At 46.3% G+C, this 27,727-nt stretch overlaps 1 protein-coding gene and 1 long non-coding RNA gene across 3 annotated transcripts in view; one reads left to right on the plus strand and one right to left on the minus strand.

The window, feature by feature from the left end:
* Positions 1–27,727, minus strand: part of LOC137542296 (uncharacterized) — a 119,792-nt gene that overhangs the window by 52,905 nt on the left and 39,160 nt on the right. The gene's annotated exons all lie outside the window — the stretch shown is intronic.
* Positions 1–27,727, plus strand: part of PMP22 (peripheral myelin protein 22) — a 39,746-nt gene that overhangs the window by 239 nt on the left and 11,780 nt on the right. Inside the window, exons 2-4 of one of the 2 annotated variants that reach the window (XM_068262614.1) lie at positions 2,423–2,523; positions 8,509–8,605; positions 23,178–23,318. In XM_068262614.1, coding sequence (XP_068118715.1) covers positions 2,446–2,523; positions 8,509–8,605; positions 23,178–23,318 — 316 coding nt within the window. In that variant the 5' untranslated portion in view covers positions 2,423–2,445. Of the gene's footprint in view, positions 1–2,319; positions 2,524–8,508; positions 8,606–23,177; positions 23,319–27,727 lie in introns of those variants that run through there. The other variant, XM_068262615.1, reaches the window with a different exon arrangement.

Raw genomic sequence — 27,727 nt, forward strand, 5'->3', positions numbered from 1 at the left:
CCTGCCTGCTGCTGCTGGCCCAGTATTGCTGCATACAGCTCATCCTATGCCATTACTAGCATCACTATTATTATTAGTCTGTGGCTATAGCCTGGGAATGAGGATGACTGTGTGATACTGATACTGGGTGTGTCCCACTGCTGCAGATAACGGATTCCAACCCTCATCCCCCTAATGTCAGCTCACTACTCCACAGGCTGCGGAAAGTATCCATCTATCTATCTATCTATCTATCTATCTATCTATCTATCTATCTATCTATCTATCTATCTATCTATGCATCCCCCAAATGTCAGCTCACTACTCCACAGGCTGGGGAAAGTATCTATCTATCTATCTATCTATCTATCTATCTATCTATCTATCTATCTATCTATCTATCTATCTATCTATCTATCTATCCCTATCTATATCTATCTATCCATATCTATCTAATGTCTATCTATCTACTGTCTATCTATCTATCTATCTATCTATCTATCTATCTATCTATCTATCTATCTATGCATCCCCCAAATGTCAGCTCACTACTCCACAGGCTGCAGAAAGTATCTATCTATCTATCTATCTATCTATCTATCTATCTATCTATCTATCTATCTATCTATCTATCTATCTATACATCCTTATCTATCTATCTATCTATCTATCTATCTATCTATCTATCCAGAGGCGTATCTAGAGGGATGCAAGCATGGCATGTGCCATGGGCGCCACAGCACCATGGGCGCCATTCCTACCCCTGTACTGCACCGCCATGCCTGCCTCCATGCCTCCCTGTCATTCAGACCTCAGATCAGATTAATGCGAATATCTGGTGAACATGGCTACTTAATTATGTAGGACGCACTTTGCTTAGTGTTGGAAAAGAGACAGAGAGTAAATAAAAAGAGCAATTTCAGTGTTTGCCATAGGCACTATATTACCCAGATACGCCCCTGTATCTAATCTATCTATCTATCTAATCTATCTATCTATCTATCTATCTATCTATCTATCTATCTATCTATCTATCTATCTATCTATCTATCTATCTATCTATCTATCTATCTATCTATCTATCTATCTAAAGTATTTATAAATCAATCTATAGTTACTGTATGTATCTATCCATTCCCCTATATCCATCTATCTATCTATTCCACATTTCAAAAGGGTTATCGATATATTTCTTGTGTGCATAAATATTTACAATCACACATATTACATGGCTATTATTAGTACGCTCATACTTATTATTATTTATTATGATGCATTTCTGTTGCAGGAATACATTTCCCACCCCACAGACCACACCGACCAATTTGTGTCTATCTTAAAATCAATTTATTGGACACAATATTGCATGTGCAAATGATAATGCATTGCATGTTGTAGGAGAGCATTGCATAGAGAGCTGAGTGCATTGTTATATTACTGTTATAATACTTTGTACAGCTCTATGGAAGATGTTGTCACTATATAATAATAATAATAATAATACTAGGGAAATGGGAATATGTCTTATTCTGATAAATGTGGAGCAAGTTGTGTTTTTCTGGATAAAATACATGAATATTGTGAGAATGTCCCCCAGTATTATGATGATTTGGGGATTTTGGTGCTGCTCTTACAAGCAGTGCAGTATAGAGACCCCTCTCTGCAGGCAGATCCCCCCTCTGTATCCCTGGAGGAGCTCTCTGGAATTTGCTGTTTGTAGATTTTGGGGGAGGTGTAGGAAAGGGGGGCGCACGTTTCTGGCCCCTTTTTGGAGAGTGTGAGATCAGGTTTCCGCCCAAATTATCCTTGAAATCTCCAAGAGGGACTCCTGCCAGCCACTCGCCTCTTTTCAGGAACTTCAGACCAAAGAAAACCCTCACTCCTAATTCACATAACCTTATTAATCCCATATGGCAGTCCTGCAAAAACTCTGAACCAGATGTGGAGAGGTTGGAATTCTGGGTGTGTGAACTGGAACCAGAGTGGAAAAAAGAGGGAAAAAGAAGAAAAAAAAACTTCACTTTTTAACCATCCACTGCCAGTTCTGAATTAGAAGCTTAACTCATAAAGTGGCAAAAGATTGAAAAAGTTTAAAGTACTAAAAAAAAAACCTCAAAAAATTGCCACCCAATATTGCAAAGTTAACAAGTTCTAAAGCTACTCCCAATTTTCCTGAATGATTGAGGAGGAGGAGGAGGCGAGGGGGGAATTCCTCCCTGAATATAATAAATGTCCCCCCTTCCCTTTAAAAAAAAAAGTTATCTTCTGATTCCCAGGCTCCCCCTACTGGCCAATGGCTGCATAGATTTATAATGACACACCCATGCTTTAACTTGGAGTCCTGCCTTGAACAGTCTGGGACTTCACTCTGCATAGAGGGACGAGCATAACAGGGGAAGACACTGAGGATTGAACCAACATCTCTGCTCTTCTTATTTTTTAGGAATCCTAAATACTTGACCAAAAATGCTTCTCCTGCTGTTGGGGATCATCGTGCTGCATGTGGCCGCCCTGGTTCTGCTGTTTGTCTCCACCATCGTCAGTGTAAGTACTCCCAGCCCTGTGCATGCACCCATGAGATGATAATAAGGCTAAACATATGTGCCCAGAGCAGCGGGGGAGGGCTGTACCCCCGGCTATACTCTTTATGTCGCCTCCGGGGGACACACAGCTGCATACACTGCACCCCTCTCTGATATATCGACAACATTTTTGAATGTCATTTTTAGAATTGGAGGGTAACTGATTTCCTTCTCACTAATATTGCATTAAAAGTGTTGAGATTTACTTTATCCTTTAAAGCTACATATTCCTAAAAACAATTAAAAAAAGAGTTGCACCGTGCATAACGATCGGTCCGGTTTCGTGTCAGGAGTGAGGCGGTCGTTGGCGTCGAAGGTTAAGAAGCACAATGCTGAAAATATATTATTAATAACCACCCCTGGAAAAAAAAACAAAGCACTTGTTTTCACTGTGTGGAGCGCGAATAATGTAAATAATATATAGATGTATATTTCGGTTGGCCGGGACACAATCTGTTTCCCAGATGTGCGGTTGTAAGGGGGGGGGGGGGGGGATGTGTGTATAATTTGCAGTGTGTAGGGCTGGAGAGCCCTGTGAAATCTGAGACGTGAAATAATGTGTGGTGAGCGCAGCTGGAGGGGGGCCTGCCGCCTAGGCACAAAAACAATGAACTTTCTCAATGGGATGAATGGTGCTTTCCCTCTGTGTATGTATACGGTATATACGTACTACCAGTCAAAGAATGAACTCGTTACTGCATGTGCATTTTACCGAAACCGTCTGCACTCTAAAAACAGCAAAACGCACGAGATGAAAAAATCTTTTTCTGCCGGAAATCAAACAACTATAGAGGAACATAACTTTTTGTTGTATGATGTTGTTTTGCTGTTTTTTGTAGCTGAGTTTGGAATCTTAGCCTGTACAATTTGCGGATAGTTACGACATGGGCGATGAGCCCTTCTTGCTACGCCCCAAGTACACCGAGAGCCCCCCCCCCCCCCCCCGGGCGTTGAGTGTTTCATTTTTCCCCCTCTATTCAGTCCTTCCAGGGGTCTTAAGCTAAATTGAGAGCCGGAGTCAAAAACCCACCCAAATTTTATGCGGACTTTCCACTCCCCCCTCGACGAGGAACATTTGGAAAAGAGAAATCACGTAGGAAAAAAATTCTGATGCGTTTTGCAGTTTTCACAGCGTGTAACCGAATGTCTCTACAACATTACATCATGGTTGAGCCCAGACTGAAGTCCACCCGGGGCCAAGTCTTCAGGAGGGGGCTCCCCGGGGCGTTGCTCATTAAGTTAAGGATCATTCCTTACTTTTCCAGCTCTCGCCTTGTTCGCTTTGGGCTCCGCTATTCACCTGTTATTACCAGTTTATAAACTCTTTACGAGTTCTGGGCGAAGGGGTTGCTGGGGCAGAACAGACAGTAAATCAGGGCGTATTTGCTGACTGTCTCTAGGGCCACCATCGAGTCCAACCCAGCCCAGATCCTCATATAATAAAGCTTTAACAGAACCTGTCACCTGACCCAGCTACAGAGCTGGCTGCAACCATTGCGCTGTCTTCTCTTAAACGGACAGCCGCGTCCCTGCCGGGCCGTCCCACCTCTTGACAGCTGGAAAGCCAGGAGGGGAAGGGTTAACAGGCAGGCAGACGGTGTTGACGGAGAGTTTCCTTGCTGGGCTCTCTGGCATTTTAGGGATTACGCACGCCAAAAGCACACGCATGAGCTGAAGTAGAGTTGGCAGGGGAGGCGCGTACGGTTTATAAACAGCCCCAGGCCCTTACCTGAGCTTCATGTACAGAAGTTGCTGAGTCCATCTGCCAAGCACATAGGCTGTTTGTTTCAAAACCTTTGCCCGATTGGGAAAGAATTGGAAAAAAACGAGATCTCCCCTGTGTGGTGTTTGTGAATCGTTTATGTATCTTATTTGGTTCAGTTGGCTGTTTGGCCATTCTGTGTCTGTGAGGGCGGCCATTTTGTTTTGCCAAACCCATGTCCAGCCAATGAGTAGAGTACGAAGGCATGTAGGCCCCGGGGCAGCGAGAGGCCGCCCACTTTGTAATGTCTGTTGGCCATGAACTATGGATGCAGTGTGGGTGGAAGACTTAAAATCCAATTTTGATTGGTCAATGACTAGCCAAGTTTCCCACCTCCCTGTAATATGAGGGCCAACAGATTTTGAACACTATGAACAGATTTCCTAGGTAAATGCTCATACATGGAAATGGTAAACTGGACAATGATTGGCCAATCAACATTGGATGTGTGTACCAGCAGTATGGTCTGTTGCCAGTGGTAAGTTGTTTTTAGCACTGACCAAGAAGTTTCTGTGAGTGGTAAAGCCTGGTACACACTTTCAATTATGATTGACCAATCACTGACCAATTTTGAGGAGTAGGAGAGCTTATTTATGCAATGTGCTCATAGTAGTCAGTATCTGTTGACTCTCCTACAGGGTACCAGAGATCATGAAAAGTATAGATTTGATACTTACCCGCAGGGCTGTGGAGTCGGTACAAAAATCTTCCAACTCCGACTCCTCAGTTTATGAAATCACGACTCCGACTCCAACTCCGACTCCGGGTACCCAAAATGGCTCAGACTCCTTGACTCCGACTCCTTAGTCTAATACTTAACAGGGATGTGGATTTTGTACAAAAATCAGCCGATTCCGACTCCCGGCTCCGCAGTTTATGAAATCTACGACTCCGACTCCAACTGCCCAAAATTGCCCCGACTCCGACTCCACAGCCCTGCTTACCCAGGGCTCCCTTCCGCCCCATAAACATGTCCCTCACCATCCTCCCGCGGTCTGACGTTTAGCCGCAATCAGCTCCGGTAACTGGCTCAGTCGGGTCCGGTCTCGATCTTCTGCGCATAAGCGGACCTCCCGTGCATGCGCAGTAGATCCGGACTGACGCGGCTGAGACAGTTCCCGGGGCTGATCGCGGTTGAACGGCAGACGGCGTGGGACTTAGACGTCGCTATGGGGTGAGGGAAGCCCCGGGTATGTATCAAACCTTTACTTTTCGAGATCTCTGGTACACTTTAAGCTTGGTACACACTTTCAATGATGATTGCTCGTTCACTGACCTATTTTACCGCCTCCATGTAGTATGATGGTCAGCAGATGTTGATTACTATAAGCAGATTGTGTACGTAAGATCTCCTACTACAAGGAGGTGGTAAAATTGGCCAGTCAATATTAGCCAATCAAAATCTGATGTGTGTATCCACCCTTAGCTTCTGTATGGTGGGAGTGTATGACGTACGTCATGGTGTAGTCTCTGGTCTGTGGCCGATGCCAGGCAATTGTAGAAATGCCCTATGATGTCATTCTTATAAATATGTATTGGAATTTGTAGGACTTGCTGTCATACATACTTACCTGCACGTCAGCAGAAACCTCACGGGCTGACGCCTGCACAGGCAGCTGGGGGAGGGGCTTTAGAGCTGTACTCCTCTCTACATGCAGCTTTTCAGGTGTCCTATTTCAGGAAGTATGAATGGTAGTTGTCTGTGCAAAGCCAAGTCCAGTAACCAAATTCAGCATAGGAACGTGTGGCTCAGATGGGCAGCAATACAATGAAAAGTGGGTGAGGCCAGTATAAGGAAAACAGTGCCGACTCCAAAAAATCCAGTCTAGTAAATAGCTTTAGCCTGGTACACACATCTAATTTTAAATGGCCAATCACAGACTAATGCTACCTCCTCCATGTAGTAGGACAGCATACCTGCACAATCTGCTCCTAGTATTCAAAATCTGTTGGCCCTCATATTACATGGAGTTGGTAAAAATGGCCAGTGATTGGCCAATCAAAATTTGAAGTGTGTATGAAACTTAAAGTTGTTATTCCTGCAGTCATAAAACAAATGGCTGATAATGTGTTGCTGATCTGTGTGCAGCCATCAGCCTTGTACATTTATGTTATCTAATCTCTGTTGATCACTGTTGATTTATTTGCCTGATTGCAATTGTATTCTTGTGCAGCTGGAGGCCTCCGGCTATTCCTCCCCTCTCCATAATGCTGGGTTTACACCATACAATTTTCTGTTAGATTTACCTGCCAGATAGATAAAGTGCTACATGTTGGAAATGTATCTATCTTATGATCTATCTGCCGAGCAATTAGGCATTGTTCTACTCAGCAGGAGATGATCAGAAGACAATGCACCAGACATAATGACCAGTCTCTACAGAAAATAATCTAATTATGCATTCTAACAGAAAATCTAACAGAAGAATCTAACAGAAAATTGTATGGTGTAATCCCAGCATAAAGCCCCATCTACATGATACGATTCTTTGTACGATTCGATTATGATTCTATTTACGATGCAATTAAATCCGACATGTCCGATCAGGATTCGATTCGATTCATTTCAATTTGCTATTGCAAAACAATGGCAAATCGAATTGAATCGAATCAAATCCCGATCGGAAATGTTGGATTTAATTGGATCATAAATAGAATCGTAATCGAATCGTACAAAGAATCGTATCGTGTAGATTGGGCTTTAGACATTACATGGCACTTGGTAAAGCTAAGCATGTATATCTGTAAAGCTAGCCATACATCAAGCAATGATGGTCAGATTCAACCAAGAGACAAATTTCTCTCTGTTCGAATCTGATCTGAGAGAGATCTGTCGGCTGCTCACACACTGCAGACCGATTCCCAATCAATTTCAGCATGAACTCTCTCGGGAATCGGCCCAGTCGCCACATCCGCCGCCTCGCCGCTGCCACCCCAGTGTATAAATGTACCCCCCTGTGTTCATGTATTCATTACCTGTCCTGTGGGCGACACCCCGCGGTGCTTATCTGTTTTTGAACCCTCACTCTGCCATCAGCGGTATACAGGCCGCTGGCGTATAGGACGTATAGTGATTTCACACATGCGCAGTGTGCTATTCGCTAAGTGGCGTGTATGACACTAATGGAAGACCGGCAGATTCGAAAGACAGATGGGCACCGTGCAGTGGGCAACACAGGACAGGTAACGTATAACATTTATATACGGGGCGCCGGAGGTTTCGTCACTGGTCTCGATATCACTTTTAAGCAATTGCCCCGGTGCGATTCACCACGATGGCCTAATATCTTGCAGCATGTCTGATTGATACATGCAACCAATTTCGGCCAGCAATTGGTTGCATTGTCGGTCAGGCAGGTTCTTGGTGGCATTGATTTTCATCCGATTCGATAATAATTAAATATTATTAAAGGGAACCAGAGAGGAAGCACCCTTGTGTATTTTACCATATATATCAGTAAGAACATTAGAGAAAACACTTACCATGCTCTCTGTTTCATCCTCACTGCTAAAAGTGTCTGTTATCAGCTGTGATAAGAATCCTGGACTGAGCATTCAGTCTGGCTTTGCAGGGAATAATTATAGCTGAGTCATTATAGCAGAGCCACAAGGGGGCAGGCTTGGGCTTGAAAAGACACCAGAGAAGACAGACTCAGCTATAATCTTTCCATAGCAAAGCTAGACTGAGTGCTCAGTCGGGGATTCTTATCAGAGGTGATAACAGTCAGATTAAACAGAGAACAATGAAACAAAGAGCAGATTAGGTGTTTACTGTCATGTTCCCACTGATTTATAAGGTAAAATACAAGAGGGTGCTTCATCTCTGGTTCTCTTTAAGTCGAGAAATGTATGGCCACCGTTAGGGTATCAATGGACAGACTGTCGGCCAAAACAATCACAACACTGAAAGGTGTGTAACTCTCTTTAGAGTGGGTGGAGGGGGGAGGAGACAACCTCCGAGCTCATAAACACACCAGCGGGAGTCACAGACAGACACCAGCGCTTACATTTGGGAAGGGTTGGCTTTTCTCCCTCTTATTTTGCCCGATCTGTTTAGTGTCTTAGTTTGTTTGCGGTAAATCAGAAAACATGTTGGTCGTCAGACAGGAAGTTGTGAATGATATAAAGGGCCCCTACACCTGCCTGTTCATCCTAATCCTCTGGATTCTCTTCTTTCTCCGACAGAGTTGGCTGGTGAGCAACACCTTCTCATCGGACCTGTGGCAGAACTGCAGCGCTCTGGCCAGTAACACCTGGAGCTGCAACAGCGCCTCCAACAATGGTGAGTATGCTGGAGGACAGCGCTGGGGAGGCTCTGTACAGACAGAATATTTCTTACAATGGAACTCTACTCATTTGTTGTTGTCTAGTGATTTTCATATCTGCTTAACCCCTGCTGAGGTGTTTCTCCTCACGTCCTGTTGGCGTGCTCGGCGGGAAACACATTGCCTCTGCGATCACATGTAACAGAACAAGAACTTCTTGCTGCACGACGGGGAAGTTTTGGGCTTATGTCAGGAACTCCGGCTCAAACTCTACCAAGTCTGCAGTAATCACCTGTCTCTACATGAATTACAACAGAAATATTAGTAGCAGGTGTCAGCAAGCATAAGGGATATCACAAGGCCCTGACAGGACTATATTCTACATGGAATACATCCACCTCTGTATATATGCAGCAGCAGCAGCAGCAGATATACACCGGCAACAGACTTACCTAAAGGCCTTCTCTATTGGCTGCACCTTCTCTATTAACTGCCCTGCCCCTCTTCTATTGCCTGCCCTGCTGCTCCTCTATTGAGTGCCCTGCACCTCCACTGTTGGCTGCCCTGCTCCTCATCTACTGTCTGCCCTGCACTGCCTCTAGTGGCTTCTCTACACCCCCTCTATTGGTTGCCCTGCACCTCCTCTAGTGTCTCCCCTGCACTTCCTCTTTTGGCTGCCCTGCACCTCCTCTGTTGGCTGCCTGCACTTCCTCTGTTGGCTGCCCTGCACCTCCTCTGTTGGCTGCCTGCACCTCCTCTACTGTCTTCCCTGCACCTCCTCTATTGGCTGCCCTGCACTTCCTCTATTGACTGCTCTGCACCTCCTCTGTTGGCTGCCCTACACCTCCTCTATTGGTTGCCCTACACCTCCTCTATTGGTTGCCCTACACCTCCTCTGTTGACTGCCCTGCACCTCCTCTAGTGGCTTCTTTACACCTCCTCTGTTGGCTGCCCTGCACCTCCAGTGTTCTCCCCAGAAACATTTTCCAGCCGCGTAGCTTGAAAAAGTGGCCGGGTGGGGCATGACGGGGGAATGAAAAGGATGTGCAATCTTGCGCTGCTAGGGCGGTGATCAGGGGTGGCTGAGTGGAGTCACACTTTTAGCTGCTCCTTTAAAGCCCGGCTGTCAGAAAGGCTTGGTTAAGAAAACAAAAGTAGAGAAGGAGGAGCGCTCCATAGTGTAACAACGCTTTATTAAAACAAATTGCGCAAAATAAAAATTCACTTACTAGATGTAAGTTGAATACAAGCATGTAGTCAGGCTTTGCAGCCTTAAAATCCTTCCTTGGTTGGTGCACCTCAAACTGCCGTGGCCATCGGAGTCGAGTGGATCAGGTGGAGAGTGACCCTGGATGCTCCCCCAAGGGATAAACGTGTGCTGGTTGTGTTATTACGCGTTTCGGCGTTCCACGCCTTCGTCAGATAACCTTATCTGACGAAGGCGTGGAACGCCGAAACGCGTAATAACACAACCAGCACACGTTTATCCCTTTGAGGTGCACCAACCAAGGAAGGATTTTAAGGCTGCAAAGCCTGACTACATGCTTGTATTTAACTTACATCTAGTAAGTGAAATTTTATTTTGCGCAATTTGTTTTAATAAAGCGGTGTTACACTATGGAGCGTTCCTCCTTCTCTACTCATGACGGGGGAATGCAGGGGCGGTGCTTCTCTGTGTAACTCTGCTTACAGCACAGGAGGAGGACAGCTGGTGGCAGCCGGGTGCTCACCAAAATTAGCTGGGTGGAGCTCCTGGCTAAAAGAGCCTGGGGAGAACACTGACCTCCTCTATTGACTGCCCTGCACCTATTCCGTTGGCTGCCTTACACCCCCTCTAGTGACTGCCCTGCACCTGCTCTATTTGCTGCCCTGCGCCTCTATTGGCTGCTGCAAGTTTTACGTGGCGCGCATGCGCAGAAACGTATTTTAGCAATAGGCTTCAGCGCACGTGGTCGCTTCGGCCACAGGAAGTGAGCATCACTTCCTGCTCGGCCGGCTGCCAGACGTACTAATGCGGTAATTCCCGAAGGCCTGTGTTTGGCGGTTCTGTGGCTCTCCCGGCCACTCCCGCTAGCGCCAATCTGCAGCCTGAAACCGGGCTCAGGCGGCCGGGTGTCTCCCACCTATAACTGTTATTAATTCATGTAGGACACAGGCAGGGTTTATTTCTGCAAACCTGGTTAAAGCTAAGCTGGGGTTGCTTTTTGTTTTTCAACTATATGACCGTCCCACCCGCTGTGCTCCACACAGAAAGGGTGCATACACACATCCAATTTTGATTGGCCAATTTTACCACGTCTATGACGGAAAGATTGTGAAGATTATGAGCAGAAGTGTGAGTAAATTCTCACACTGGATCGAGGTGGTAAAGTTGGTCAGTGATTGGCCAATCATAATTGCAGGTGTGTACCTGGCGTAAGTAGCGTATAAACAGCCTTGGAGGATGAGTGGTATTGTTGTGCAGGCGCTGTGAGGTTGTGGCCAGTGACAGTTGCCGGCCTGAGGGATGATTGCGCACACTGCGGGTGTCTGAGGAGTAAACACTGGCAGCCAGTCATTAGCTGCGAACGCACTGATCACCCCGAGGCCAAATGATGTCAGGAAGAGGAGATTTATAGACAGGAGGGGAAGTCAAACCGGATCTAAAAGGAAATAACATTTATAATAAAACCACAGGAATGCAAAATAACCTTAATGAGTTTATGCATGTTTTATTGTGTAAACGGCTGCAACGCCATTTATGAACGAGGACAGACCACACTGCATGCAGAGAGCCAATCAGCGACCGCACTGCATGCAAACAGCCAATCAGAGACCGCACTCCATGCAAACAGCCAATCACAGACCGCACTACATGCAGAGAGCCACCCAGACCGCACTCCATGCAGAGAGCCAATCAGAGACCGCACTCCATGCAGAGAGCCAATCACAGACCGCACTCCATGCAAACAGCCAATCCCAGACCGCATACTATACAAACAGCCAATCACAGACCGCACTCCATGCAAACAGCCAATCCCAGACCACACTCCATGCAAACAGCCAATCCCAGACCACACTCCATGCAAACAGCCAATCCCAGACCACACTCCATGCAAACGGCCAATCAGAGACCGCACCCCATGCAAACAGCCAATCAGAGACCGCACTACATGCAGAGAGCCACCCAGACTGCACTCCATGCAGAGAGCCAATCCCAGACCGCACTCCATGCAGAGAGCCAATCACAGACCGATCTCCATGCAAACAGCCAATCCCAGACCGCATACTATACAAACAGCCAATCACAGACCACACTCCATGCAGAGAGCCAATCCCAGACCGCACTCCATGCAAACAGCCAATCCCAGACCGCATACTATACAAACAGCCAATCAGAGACTGCACTCCATGCAAACAGCCAATCACAGACCGCACTCCATGCAAACAGCCAATCCCAGACCGATCTTCATGCAAACAGCCAATCCCAGACCGCATACTATACAAACAGCCAATCACAGACCACACTCCATGCAGAGAGCCAATCACAGACCGCATACTATACAAACAGCCAATCAGAGACTGCACTCCATGCAAACAGCCAATCACAGACCACACTCCATGCAAACGGCCAATCACAGACCACATACTATACAACCTGCCAATCACAGACCGCACTCCATGAAAACAGCCAATCCCAGACCGCACTACATGCAATTTATGAAAGACTTGGGAGGTTATTCCTGCCGCATTCTCACAGAGGCTGCCCATAACCCAGACAGAAATAGAGTTATAGTGCAGCTTCTGTCTCACATTTCAGACCTGCCTAAGCAGATGTGGAGGGTGGTGAAGCCTTAGCTTGTGGCACCCTCTTGTGGTGGGTTTATGTAACTGCAGCACATGCACTAAGAATTCAATTACACCCCATTTCCTCACCAAACGTATAACTTGGTGGAAAATTACTCCTCAGCCATTTGGCAGCTTTTCATACACTGATTCAGAGATGTTCATGGAAATCTACAGATGGGAACTCACTGTGAGCTTTATTCAACGCTACATGAAATGTTCTGATCTGCCAGAACTTAAAGGGAGCCTGTAGTGAGAGGGATATGGAGGCTGCCATATTTATTTCCTGTTAAACAATACCAGTTGCCTGGCAGCCCTGCTGATCTCTTTGGCTGCAGTAGTGTCTGAATCACACCAGACACAAACATGCAGCTAATCCTGTCAGATCTGACAATAATGTCAGAAACACCTGATCTGCTGCATGCTTGTTCAGGGGCTAGGGCTAAATGTATTAGAGGCAGAGGACCTGCAGGACAGCCAGGCACTCTGCATTGTTCAAAAGGAAATAAATATGGCAGCTTCCATATCCCTGTCACTTCAGGTTCCCTTTAAATCTCAAAACAGCCAATCAGATATTTTGCCAGTAGTTCCATCATTGCATGCTGCATTATGGATGGTTGATGAATGAGTTGTCATAAGGCTCTAGTGATCTCACTTGTGTACTAGGCTGCATTCTCATGTATATGAGGGGTCAGTGATGTCACTGGTCTCTAGTGATTGGATAGGCTGCGTTCTCATGTATATGAGGTGTCAGTGATGTCACTGGTCTCTAGTGATTGGATAGGCTGCGTTCTCATGTATATGAGGGGTCAGTGATGTCACTGGTCTCTAGTGATTGGATAGGCTGCATTCTCACGTATATGAGGTGTCAGTGATGTCACTGGTCTCTAGTGATTGGATAGGCTGCATTCTCACGTATTTGAGGGGTCAGTGATGTCACTGGTCTCTAGCGATTGGATAGGCTGCGTTCTCATGTATATGAGGTGTCAGTGATGTCACTGGTCTCTAGTGATTGGATAGGCTGCGTTCTCATGTATATTAGGTATCAGTGATGTCACTGGTCTCTAGTGATTGAAGAGGCTGCGTTCTCATGTATATGAGGGGTCAGTGATGTCACTGGTCTCTAGTGATTGGATAGGCTGCATTCTCACGTATATGAGGGGTCAGTGATGTCACTGGTCTCTAGCGATTGGATAGGCTGCGTTCTCATGTATATGAGGTGTCAGTGATGTCACTGGTCTCTAGTGATTGGATAGGCTGCGTTCTCATGTATATGAGGTGTCAGTGATGTCACTGGTCTCTAGTGATTGGATAGGCTGCATTCTCACGTATATGAGGGGTCAGTGATGTCACTGGTCTCTAGCGATTGGATAGGCTGCGTTCTCATGTATATGAGGTGTCAGTGATGTCACTGGTCTCTAGTGATTGGATAGGCTGTGTTCTCATGTGTATGAGGTGTCAGTGATGTCACTGGTCTCTAGTGATTGGATAGGCTGCGTTCTCATGTATATTAGGTATCAGTGATGTCACTGGTCTCTAGTGATTGGATAGGCTGCGTTCTCATGTATATGAGGTGTCAGTGATGTCACTGGTCTCTAGTGATTGGATAGGCTGCGTTCTCATGTATATGAGGGTCAGTGATGTCACTGGTCTCTAGTGATTGGATAGGCTGCGTTCTCATGTATATGAGGGGTCAGTGATGTCACTGGTCTCTAGTGATTGGATAGGCTGCGTTCTCATGTGTATGAGGTGTCAGTGATGTCGCTGGCCTCTAGTGATTGGATAGGCTGCGTTCTCATGTATATGAGGTGTCAGTGATGTCACTGGTCTCTAGTGATTGGATAGGCTGCGTTCTCATGTGTATGAGGTGTCAGTGATGTCACTGGTCTCTCTAGTGATTGGACAGGCTGCGTTCTCATGTGTATGAGGTGTAGTGATGTCACTGGTCTCTAGTGATTGGATAGGCTGTGCTCTCATGTTGATGATGTGTCAGTGATGTCACTGGTCTCTAGTGATTGGGTAGGCTGCGTTCTCATGTGTATGAGGTGTCAGTGATGTCACTGGTCTCTAGTGATTGGATAGGCTGCTGTCTCATGTATATAAGGTGTCAGTGATGTCACTGGTCTCTAGTGATTGGATAGGCTGCGTTCTCATGTATATGAGGGTCAGTGATGTCACTGGTCTCTAGTGATTGGATAGGCTGCGTTCTTATGTATATGAGGGATCAGTGATGTCACTGGTCTCTAGTGATTGGATAGGTTGCGTTCTCATGTATATGAGGGATCAGTGATGTCACTGGTCTCTAGTGATGGGCTGGCTGCATTCTCATGTATATGAGGTGTCAGTGATGTCACTGGTCTCTAGTGATTGGATAGGCTGCGTTCTCATGTATATGAGGTGTCAGTGATGTCACTGGTCTCTAGTGATTGGATAGGCTGCGTTCTCATGTATATGAGGTGTCAGTGATGTCACTGGTCTCTAGTGATTGGATAGGCTGCGTTCTCATGTGTATGAGGTGTCAGTGATGTCACTGGTCTCTAGTGATTGGATAGGCTGCGTTCTCATGTATATGAGGTGTCAGTGATGTCACTGGTCTCTAGTGATTGGATAGGCTGCGTTCTCATGTATATGAGGTGTCAGTGATGTCACTGGTCTCTAGTGATTGGATAGGCTGCGTTCTCATGTATATGAGGGTCAGTGATGTCACTGGTCTCTAGTGATTGGATAGGCTGCGTTCTCATGTATATGAGGTGTCAGTGATGTCACTGGTCTCTAGTGATTGGATAGGCTGCGTTCTCATGTATATGAGGGGTCAGTGATGTCACTGGTCTCTAGTGATTGGATAGGCTGCGTTCTCATGTATATGAGGTGTCAGTGATGTCACTGGTCTCTAGTGATTGGATAGGCTGCGTTCTCATGTGTATGAGGTGTCAGTGATGTCACTGGTCTCTAGTGATTGGATAGGCTGCGTTCTCATGTATATGAGGGATCAGTGATGTCACTGGTCTCTAGTGATTGGATAGGCTGCGTTCTCATGTATATGAGGGATCAGTGATGTCACTGGTCTCTAGTGATTGGATAGGCTGCGTTCTCATGTATATGAGGTGTCAGTGATGTCACTGGTCTCTAGTGATTGGATAGGCTGCGTTCTCATGTATATGAGGTGTCAGTGATGTCACTGGTCTCTAGTGATTGGATAGGCTGCATTCTCATGTATATGAGGTGTCAGTGATGTCACTGTTCTCTAGTGATTGGATAGGCTGCGTTCTCATGTATATGAGGTGTCAGTGATGTCACTGTTCTCTAGTGATTGGATAGGCTGCGTTCTCATGTATATGAGGTGTCAGTGATGTCACTGGTCTCTAGTGATTGGATAGGCTGCGTTCTAATGTATATGAGGTGTCAGTGATGTCACTGGTCTCTAGTGATTGGATAGGCTGCATTCTCATGTATATGAGGTGTCAGTGATGTCACTGTTCTCTAGTAATTGGATATGCTGCGTTCTCATGTATATGAGGTGTCAGTGATGTCACTGGTCTCTAGTGATTGGATAGGCTGCGTTCTCATGTATATGAGGTGTCAGTGATGTCACTGGTCTCTAGTGATTGGATAGGCTGCGTTCTCATGTGTATGAGGTGTCAGTGATGTCACTGGTCTCTAGTGATTGGATAGGCTGCATTCTCATGTATATGAGGGGTCAGTGATGTCACTGGTCTCTAGTGATTGGATAGGCTGCGTTCTCACGTATATGAGGGGTCAGTGATGTCACTGGTCTCTAGTGATTGGATAGGCTGCATTCTCATGTGTATGAGGTGTCAGTAAAGTCACTGGTCTCTAGTGATTGGATAGGCTGCGTTCTCATGTATATGAGGGTCAGTGATGTGACTGGTCTCTAGTGATTGGATTGGCTGCGTTCTCATGTGTATGAGGTGTCAGTGATGTCACTGGTCTCTAGTGATTGGATAGGCTGCGTTCTCATGTATATGAGGGGTCAGTGATGTCACTGGTCTCTAGTGATTGGACAGGCTGCGTTCTCATGTGTATGAGGTGTCAGTGATGTCACTGGTCTCTAGTGATTGGACAGGCTGCATTCTCATGTGTATGAGGTGTCAGTGATGTCACTGGTCTCTAGTGATTGGACAGGCTGCGTTCTCATGTGTATGAGGTGTCAGTGATGTCACTGGTCTCTAGTGATTAGATAGGCTGTGTTCTCATGTATATGAGGTGTCAGTGATGTCACTGGTCTCTAGTGATTGGACAGGCTGCGTTCTCATGTGTATGAGGTGTCAGTGATGTCACTGGTCTCTAGTGATTGGACAGGCTGTGTTCTCATGTGTATGAGGTGTCAGTGATGTCACTGGTCTCTAGTGATTGGAAAGGCTGTGTTCTCATGTGTATGAGGTGTCAGTGATGTCACTGGTCTCTAGTGATTGGAAAGGCTGCGTTCTCATGTGTATGAGGTGTCAGTGATGTCACTGGTCTCTAGTGATTGGATAGGCTGCATTCTCATGTATATGAGGGGTCAGTGATGTCACTGGTCTCTAGTGATTGGATAGGCTGCGTTCTCATGTATATGAGGGGTCAGTGATGTCACTGGTCTCTAGTGATTGGACAGGCTGCGTTCTCATGTATATGAGGTGTCAGTGATATCTCTGGTCTCTAGTAATTGGATAGGCTGCGTTCTCATGTATATGAGGTGTCAGTGATGTCACTGGTCTCTAGTGATTGGATAGGCTGCGTTCTCATGTATATGAGGGGTCAGTGATGTCACTGGTCTCTAGTGATTGGATAGGCTGCGTTCTCATGTATATGAGGTGTCAGTGATGTCACTGGTCTCTAGTGATTGGATAGGCTGCGTTCTCATGTATATGAGGGGTCAGTGATGTCACTGGTCTCTAGTGATTGGATAGGCTGCGTTCTCATGTATATGAGGTGTCAGTGATGTCACTGGTCTCTAGTGATTGGATAGGCTGCGTTCTCATGTGTATGAGGTGTCAGTGATGTCACTGGTCTCTAGTGATTGGATAGGCTGCGTTCTCATGTATATGAGGGATCAGTGATGTCACTGGTCTCTAGTGATTGGATAGGCTGCGTTCTCATGTATATGAGGGATCAGTGATGTCACTGGTCTCTAGTGATTGGATAGGCTGCGTTCTCATGTATATGAGGTGTCAGTGATGTCACTGGTCTCTAGTGATTGGATAGGCTGCGTTCTCATGTATATGAGGTGTCAGTGATGTCACTGGTCTCTAGTGATTGGATAGGCTGCATTCTCATGTATATGAGGTGTCAGTGATGTCACTGTTCTCTAGTGATTGGATAGGCTGCGTTCTCATGTATATGAGGTGTCAGTGATGTCACTGTTCTCTAGTGATTGGATAGGCTGCGTTCTCATGTATATGAGGTGTCAGTGATGTCACTGGTCTCTAGTGATTGGATAGGCTGCGTTCTCATGTATATGAGGGGTCAGTGATGTCACTGGTCTCTAGTGATTGGACAGGCTGCGTTCTCATGTATATGAGGTGTCAGTGATATCTCTGGTCTCTAGTGATTGGATAGGCTGCGTTCTCATGTATATGAGGTGTCAGTGATGTCACTGGTCTCTAGTGATTGGATAGGCTGCGTTCTCATGTATATGAGGTGTCAGTGATGTCACTGTTCTCTAGTGATTGGATAGGCTGCGTTCTCATGTATATGAGGGGTCAGTGATGTCACTGGTCTCTAGTGATTGGACAGGCTGCGTTCTCATGTATATGAGGTGTCAGTGATATCTCTGGTCTCTAGTAATTGGATAGGCTGCGTTCTCATGTATATGAGGTGTCAGTGATGTCACTGGTCTCTAGTGATTGGATAGGCTGCGTTCTCATGTATATGAGGGGTCAGTGATGTCACTGGTCTCTAGTGATTGGATAGGCTGCGTTCTCATGTATATGAGGTGTCAGTGATGTCACTGGTCTCTAGTGATTGGATAGGCTGCGTTCTCATGTATATGAGGGGTCAGTGATGTCACTGGTCTCTAGTGATTGGATAGGCTGCGTTCTAATGTATATGAGGTGTCAGTGATGTCACTGGTCTCTAGTGATTGGATAGGCTGCATTCTCATGTATATGAGGTGTCAGTGATGTCACTGTTCTCTAGTAATTGGATATGCTGCGTTCTCATGTATATGAGGTGTCAGTGATGTCACTGGTCTCTAGTGATTGGATAGGCTGCGTTCTCATGTATATGAGGTGTCAGTGATGTCACTGGTCTCTAGTGATTGGATAGGCTGCGTTCTCATGTGTATGAGGTGTCAGTGATGTCACTGGTCTCTAGTGATTGGATAGGCTGCATTCTCATGTATATGAGGGGTCAGTGATGTCACTGGTCTCTAGTGATTGGATAGGCTGCGTTCTCACGTATATGAGGGGTCAGTGATGTCACTGGTCTCTAGTGATTGGATAGGCTGCATTCTCATGTGTATGAGGTGTCAGTAAAGTCACTGGTCTCTAGTGATTGGATAGGCTGCGTTCTCATGTATATGAGGGTCAGTGATGTGACTGGTCTCTAGTGATTGGATTGGCTGCGTTCTCATGTGTATGAGGTGTCAGTGATGTCACTGGTCTCTAGTGATTGGATAGGCTGCGTTCTCATGTATATGAGGGGTCAGTGATGTCACTGGTCTCTAGTGATTGGACAGGCTGCGTTCTCATGTGTATGAGGTGTCAGTGATGTCACTGGTCTCTAGTGATTGGACAGGCTGCATTCTCATGTGTATGAGGTGTCAGTGATGTCACTGGTCTCTAGTGATTGGACAGGCTGCGTTCTCATGTGTATGAGGTGTCAGTGATGTCACTGGTCTCTAGTGATTAGATAGGCTGTGTTCTCATGTATATGAGGTGTCAGTGATGTCACTGGTCTCTAGTGATTGGACAGGCTGCGTTCTCATGTGTATGAGGTGTCAGTGATGTCACTGGTCTCTAGTGATTGGACAGGCTGTGTTCTCATGTGTATGAGGTGTCAGTGATGTCACTGGTCTCTAGTGATTGGAAAGGCTGTGTTCTCATGTGTATGAGGTGTCAGTGATGTCACTGGTCTCTAGTGATTGGAAAGGCTGCGTTCTCATGTGTATGAGGTGTCAGTGATGTCACTGGTCTCTAGTGATTGGATAGGCTGCATTCTCATGTATATGAGGGGTCAGCGATGTCACTGGTCTCTAGTGATTGGATAGGCTGCGTTCTCATGTATATGAGGGGTCAGTGATGTCACTGGTCTCTAGTGATTGGATAGGCTGCGTTCTCATGTATATGAGGTGTCAGTGATATCTCTGGTCTCTAGTAATTGGATAGGCTGCGTTCTCATGTATATGAGGGGTCAGTGATGTCACTGGTCTCTAGTGATTGGATAGGCTGTGTTCTCATGTATATGAGGTGTCAGTGATGTCACTGGTCTCTAGTGATTGGATAGGCTGCGTTCTCATGTGTGTAAGGTGTCAGTGATGTCACTGGTCTCTAGTGATTGGATAGGCTGCGTTCGCATGTGTATGAGGGGTCAGTGATGTCACTGGTCTCTAGTGATTGGATAGGCTGCGTTCTCATGTATATGAGGTGTCAGTGATGTCACTGGTCTCTAGTGATTGGATAGGCTGCGTTCTCATGTATATGAGGTGTCAGTGATGTCACTGGTCTCTAGTGATTGGATAGGCTGCGTTCTCATGTATATGAGGTGTCACTGATCTCTAGTGAATGTATATGTGGAGTCAGTGATGTAAGTGGCCTCTAGTGAATGTAGATGAGGTGTCAGTGATGTCACTGGTCTCTAGTGAATGTGTATGAGGTGTCAGTGATGTCACTGGTCTCTAGTGAATGTATATGTGGAGTCAGTGATGTCACTGGTCTCTAGTGAATGTGTAAGAGGTGTCAGTGATGTCACTGGTCTCTAGTGAATGTGTATGAGGTGTCAGTGATGTCACTGGTCTCTACTGAATGTGTATGAGGTGTCAGTGATGTCACTGGTCTCTAGTGATTGTCGATGAGGTGTCAGTGATGTCACTGCTCTCTATTGAATGTAAATGAGTTGTCAGTGATGTCACTGGTCTCTAGTGAATGTGTATGAGGTGTCAGTGATGTCACTGGTCTCTAGTGAATGTGTATGAGGTGTCAGTGATGTCACTGGTCTCTAGTGAATTTAGATGAGGTGTCAGTGATGTCACTGGTTTCTAGTGAATGTATATGTGGAGTCAGTGATGTCACTGGTCTCTAGTGAATGTGTATGAGGTGTCAGTGATGTCACTGGTCTCTAGTGAATGTGTATGAGGTGTCAGTGATGTCACTGGTCTCTAGTGAATGTGTATGAGGTGTCAGTGATGTCACTGGTCTCTACTGAATGTGTATGAGGTGTCAGTGATGTCACTGGTCTCTAGTGATTGTCGATGAGGTGTCAGTGATGTCACTGCTCTCTATTGAATGTAAATGAGTTGTCAGTGATGTCACTGGTCTCTAGTGAATGTGTATGAGGTGTCAGTGATGTCACTGGTCTCTAGTGAATGTGTATGAGGTGTCAGTGATGTCACTGGTCTCTAGTGAATGTGTATGAGGTGTCAGTGATGTCACTGGTCTCTACTGAATGTGTATGAGGTGTCAGTGATGTCACTGGTCTCTAGTGATTGTCGATGAGGTGTCAGTGATGTCACTGCTCTCTATTGAATGTAAATTAGTTGTCAGTGATGTCACTGGTCTCTAGTGAATGTGTATGAGGTGTCAGTGATGTCACTGGTCTCTAGTGAATGTGTATGAGGTGTCAGTGATGTCACTGGTCTCTAGTGATTGTCGATGAGGTGTCAGTGATGTCACTGGTCTCTATTGAATGTAAATGAGTTGTCAGTAATGTCACTGGTCTCTAGTGAATGTGTATAAGGTGTCAGTGATGTCACTGGTCTCTAGTGATTGTAGATGAGGTGTCAGTGATGTCACTGGTCTCTAGTGAATGTGTATGAGGTGTCAGTGATGTCACTGGTCTCTACTGAATGTGTATGAGGTGTCAGTGATGTCACTGGTCTCTAGTGATTGTAGATGAGGTGTCAGTGATGTCACTGGTCTCTAGTGAATGTGTATGAGGTGTCAGTGATGTCACTGGTCTCTAGTGATTGTGGATGAGGTGTCAGTGATGTCACTGGTCTCTAGTGATTGTCGATGAGGTGTCAGTGATGTCACTGGTCTCTAGTGATTGTAGATGAGGTGTCAGTGATGTCACTGGTCTCTAGTGATTGTAGATGAGGTGTCAGTGATGTCACTGGTCTCTAGTGATTGTAGATGAGGTGTCAGTGATGTCACTGGTCTCTAGTGATTGTCGATGAGGTGTCAGTGATGTCACTGGTCTCTAGTGATTGTAGATGAGGTGTCAGTGATGTCACTGGTCTCTAGTGATTGTAGATGAGGTGTCAGTGATGTCACTGGTCTCTAGTGTATGTATGAGGTGTCAGTGATCTCTAGTGAATGTATATGAGATGTCAGTGATGTCACTGGTCTCTAGTGATGTCACTGATCTCTAGTGAATGTGTATGAGGTTTCAGTGATGTCACTGGTCTCTAGTGATTGTAGATGAGGTGTCAGTGATGTCACTGGTCTCTAGTGAATGTGTATGAGGTGTCAGTGATGTCACTGTTCTCTCGAGATTGTAGATGAGGTGTCAGTGATGTCACTGGTCTCTAGTGATTGTAGATGAGGTGTCAGTGATGTCACTGGTCTCTAGTGAATGTGTATGAGGTGTCAGTGATGTCACTGTTCTCTCGAGATTGTAGATGAGGTCTCAGTGATGTCACTGGTCTCTAGTGCAAGGCTTTTCAATCCTTTCACTAATTGTACCACTTTTAACACCTGAAAATTTTCAAGTACCACCAGTGTGCATGCGCAGTAGAGCAGAGCCAATGGTACATGGCTGTTTCCACCAGAATCAGAGTGGAGAGCCGCCACTTTGCATGTAGGCATGCTGACGGGAAGATCTTTGGGGGGTGGGTCCCAGTGCTCGATCCTCTCTACTGAGGAAGAAGGGGAAAGTCTCTCCAGGCCAGGAGAAAGGTGCACAGTGATAGTACGTATACTTCAAATACAGGAAATGAGCAGTGATGTCACTTCCTGTATACACACCGTCACTGTGCACTATTCACCTGGCTGTCTCTTCACTGCTGATCTGAGATCTGAAGTATGCCGCAGGGCAGCACAGCCAGGAGCGAGCGAGCGGGAGCTGAACTTTGTGGAGGCAAAATGAGACCAGGACAAGTGACAGGCAAACCTGGTGTGTACCACCTGGCCAAACAGCAAAGTACCACTGGTGGTACGCGTACCACACTGGTTGAAAAGCCCTGCTCTAGTGAATGTGTATGAGGTGTCAGTGATGTCACTGGTCTCTAGTGATGTCACTGGTCTCTAGTGAATGTATATGAGGTGTCAGTGATGTCACTGGTCTCTAGTGAATGTGTATGAGGTGTCAGTGATGTCACAGAACTCTATTGAATGGGCAGGTTATAAATACTCCAGTAGTCAGTGGGTAGCTGGTCCGGACTCTCTTGTGGGTGGGCTGTAAATAGCTGTTATCTGTAGTCTGATGTCCTGTATTGATGCTCTCCCTGTGCTGCACTCAGTGCCTGTCACTCAGGATAATGCATGCAGCAGTAGGATTATTGGCGGATGTCACGCCTGGCTGATCTATAGGGATGAGTAGATAAGTGCTTCCTGCTGGTATAGAATGATGAATAAGTCATTGTTTTGTCTCTCATGTGATTGGCAGAGTGGCTCCAGTCGGTGCAGGCCATGATGATACTGTCCATCATCTTCAGTGTACTCTCCCTGTTCCTGTTCTTCTGTCAGCTCTTCACGCTCACAAAAGGGGGCCGCTTCTACATTACCGGAATCTTCCAGCTTCTCGCAGGTGAGTCCTCCACTCCATGGAGACATTTTTAATGTGGTCTGTTTTACAATATTCATGATGTTGTGTTCCTCAGCTGCTGTAGTGGGCGTGTCTCTTTGTAGTGGGGGGGGGGCTAAGAAGAAGGTGTGAATGATGGCTGGTGTAGTGGGCGTGTCTCTGTGTTTTGGAGGAGCCAGAGAGAAGTGAGTGACAGCTGCTGTTGTGGGAGTGTCTCTGTGTTGTGGGGGGAGCCAGAGAGGAGTGAGTGACAGCTGCTGTACTGGGAATGTCTCTGTTGTGGGGGGAGCCAGAGAGGCGTGAGTTACAGCTGCTGTATTAGGCGTGTCACTAGGTGTGGGGGGAGCCAGAGAAAAGTGAGTGACAGCTGCTGTAGTGGGCGTGTCTCTGTGTAGTTGGAGGGAGCTAAGGAGAAGGTGTGAATGATGGCTGGTGTTGTGGGCGTGTCTCTGTGTTTTGGAAAAGCCAGAGAGAAGTACTGAGTGGCAGCTGCTGTTGTGGGCGTGTCTCTGTGTTGTGGGGGGAGCCAGAGAGGAGTGAGTGACAGCTGCTGTAGTGGGCATGTCTCTGAGGTGTGGGGGAGCCAGATAAAAGTGAGTGACAGCTGCTGTAGTGGGCGTGTCTTTGTTTTGTTGGAGTAGCCAGAGAAAAGAAGTAAGTGACAGCTGCTGTAGTAGGCATAATCTATGTGTTGTGGGGGGAGGGCAGAGAAAAGGAGTGAGTGACAGCTGCTGTAGTGGGCATGTCTCTGAGTTGTGGGGGGGGAGCCAGAGAGGAGTGAGTGATAGCTGCTGTAGTGGGCATGTCTCTGAGTTGTGGGGGGAGCCAGAGAGGAGTGAGTGACAGCTGCTGTAGTGGGCAAGTCTCAGTGTTGTGGGGGGAGCCAGAGAAAAGGAGTGAGTGACAGCTGCTGTAGTGGGTGTGTCTCTGTTGTGGGGGGAGCCAGAAAGAAGTGAGTGACAGCTGCTGTAGTGGGCAATTCTCAGTGTTGTGGGGGGAGCCAGAGAAAAGGAGTGACAGCTGCTGTAGTGGGTGTGTCTCTGTTGTGAGGGGAGCCAGAGAAAAGGAGTGAGTGATGGCTGCTGTAGTGGGGGTGTCTCTGCTGTGGGAGGAGCCAGAGGAGTGAGTGACAGCTGCTGTGGTGGGTGTGTCTCTGCTTTGGCAGGGGCCAGAGAGGAGTGAGTGACAGCTGCTGTTGTGGGTGTGTCTCTGTTGTGGGGGGAGCCAGAGAGGAGTGAGTGACAGCTGCTGTAGTGGGTGTGTCTCTGTTGTGGGGGGAGTCAGAAGGAGCGAGTGTTGCCGTGTAAATATAGACAGCAGCTCTTGCAGGCACCGAGTGAATGGGGCAGAGGGGTTTATTAAAGGTGAGGCTCATACTTGGAGGGGTCTGCAGCCTCAGAAAACAGAGGTCTCACTGATTTAAGCATCCATCCACCTACATAACTTTTTTTGTTTTTAATGGGGGGTCTTTCAGGTGTTGTTATGACGACACCTGTTATGGGTGGGGTGAGTCATGCTAGATGCAATGGGAAGAGGGGAGATGGTCATGGATGGTACACTCCCTGGCAGATGGGCACCCCAGGGGGAGGGCCTGTGTACTTGGGGGACATGATCTGTACTTTCATCCTTGGCTTGGTGTATTATCTCATTAGTGAAGCTCAGTTTACTCATCCCGGCCATCTTGTGGATTTTGTTTTTTAGTGGACAGATGGGGCTTTCTTTTGATACTGTATGAAATTGAAAAAGTCTGCTTTCACTAATATAACTATCAATGTGTCTACACAAAAGTACAGCTAAAGGCAAAAAAATGATTGTGACGGGTTAAGAGCAGGTTCACTTATTTTAAAAACGTATCTGTGGCTCAGTTTTTCGACCCGGATCAAAAATGGAACCATGGATACCAATATTGAAAATAGCAGCAGTCTTCACTCCGTTTTTCCTACTGCCTGCTCCCCTCCGCATAGGTGGTGTCCCCAGGTATAGGCTAGAGGGAGAAGCAGCCAGGATCGGCGGAGGTCCCCGGTCCCCCTCCAGCTATTTGTGCAAAAGATGTTAAATGTAATGTCCGCAGCGAGCGGGGAGCTTACCTTCTGTACTTCCTCTGCTCGCCGCGTCACTTCCTGCAATGCTGTCCTCCGAAGTATAGAGGGCGGTGTTGCAGGAAGGCAAGCAGTGGAACGCAGAGAGAGAAGGTAAGCGTCCCCGCTCGCTGCTGACATTAGATTTTAACAACTTTTGCGCAATAGCTGGAGGGGAGCGGGGACGGGGACCCAGGTGAGGGGGGGCTGCCCGCCGACCGCTGTCAGCCTCATCTTCCGCCCTCCCCCCCCCCCCCCCCCCCACGCATACGTTTTCACGGACTTGAAACTTAAAAAACAGAGGGGAAAAAACAAAAAACCCTAAAGCGGATCTGTTTCAAACGGATCTGATCTGTATACGGACCAGTGTGGACCTAGCGTTAGTGTGAGGTCAGAGGTTGGTAAATAAAATCTGCACATCATACACATTTTTATCCCTGGTTATACCCAATTATAGGAGGGAGAGATCCAGAGAGATAACGTGTTTGGAAGCATTGTGATGTGCATGGAAACATTGTATCGTCCTATTATGCAGCTCTCTTCCTCCCCCTGCTGGGATAGAGATGTAACATTAGGGGGGCAGGTACTCCCAAACACATGAAGCAAATCAGGGAGGAGCCAAGAACCCGACTCACCAAACCACAGGAAGTTAAAGAGAAACTCCGACCAAGAATTGAACTTTATCCCAATCAGTAGCTGATACCCCCTTTACATGAGAAATCTATTCCTTTTCACAAACGGACCATCAGGGGGCGCTGTATGGCTGATATTGTGGTGAAACCCCTCCCACAAAGAAATTCTGAGTACCTACTCTTGGCAGTTTCCTGTCTGTGAACCTTGTTGCATTGTGGGAAGTAGCTGTTTCCAACTGCCAAAACAGCATGCAGCAGCTACATCACCTGCCAGCAGTAAAAATGTCACCATGTGATAAATGTCAGAATATAAATCAGGGATTTAAAATATTTTACAATGGGCAAACACTGACTAAATCATTTATACATAATTATTGTAAAAATGTAGCACTTTTTTTATTACATTATTTTCACTGGAGTTCCTCTTTAAAGGGAACCTAAACTGAGAGGCATATGGATGTTTCCTGTTAAACAATACCATTTGCTTGGCAGTCCTGCTGATCTCTTTGGTTGTAGCAGTGGCTGAATCACACACCTGATCTCCATGCTTGTTCAGGGGCTGTGGCTGAAAGCATTAGAGACACAGGATCAGTAGGAGAGTCAGGCAACTGGTATTATTTTAAAAGGAAAAATCCATATCCTTCTCAGTTTAGGTTCCCTTTAAGGACACACTAAAGGCCACATACACACATCAGACTATAGTCTTTGAAAAATGAAAGATCACAGACCAATCTTACCACCCTTCATGTAGTATGAGAGCCATACTCTACACAGTCTTTTCTATGGAGCTGAGCTCCACATCAGAAAAAAATCTTTGCAAGATGCTGCACACACAGATGCTGTAGACATGCAAAAGATCAGTATCTGCAAAAGATCTGTTCCTGCCTGAGGCCCCATACACACATCAGACCATAGTCTTTTGAAAATGAAAGATCACAGACCAATCTTACCACCCTTCATGTAGTATGAGAGCCATACCTACACAGTCTTTTCTATGGAGCTGAACTCCACATCAGAAAAAAATCTTTGCAAGATGCTGCACACACAGATGCTGTACAGACACAAAAGATCAGTATCTGCAAAAGATTTGTTCCTGCCAAAAATCCATTCCTGCAAATTGCAATGATAGTCTATGAGATCTGCAGATCATCATACACACATGATTTAACTGACATTCATCTGCAGATCAGATCCACCAGGATGGATTTTCAGATCTGCAGATGATTGCTTGATCTGCAGATGAATGTCAGTTAAATCATGTGTGTATGATGATCTGCAGATCTCATAGACTATCATTGCAATTTGCAGGAACGGATTTTTGGCAGGAACAGATCTTTTGCAGATACTGATCTTTTGTGTCTGTACAGCATCTGTGTATGCAGCATCTTGCAAAGATTTTTTTCTGATGTGGAGTTCAGCTCCATAGAAAAGACTGTGAAGGTATGGCTCTCATACTACATGAAGGGTGGTAAGATTGGTCTGTGATCTTTCAGTTTCCAAAGACTATAGTCTGATGTGTGTATGAGCCTAAAGATCCGTTCCTGCAAAATGCATTCATAGTCTATGAGATCTGCAGATCATCATACACACCTTGTTTAACTGACATTCATCTGCAGATCAGATCCACCAGGATGGATTTTCAGATCTGCAGATGATTGTCTGATCTGCAGATGAATGTCAGTTAAACAAGGTGTGTATGATG

Source organism: Hyperolius riggenbachi, chromosome 12 (genome assembly GCF_040937935.1).
Source record: "Hyperolius riggenbachi isolate aHypRig1 chromosome 12, aHypRig1.pri, whole genome shotgun sequence".
Classification (NCBI taxonomy): domain Eukaryota; kingdom Metazoa; phylum Chordata; class Amphibia; order Anura; family Hyperoliidae; genus Hyperolius; species Hyperolius riggenbachi.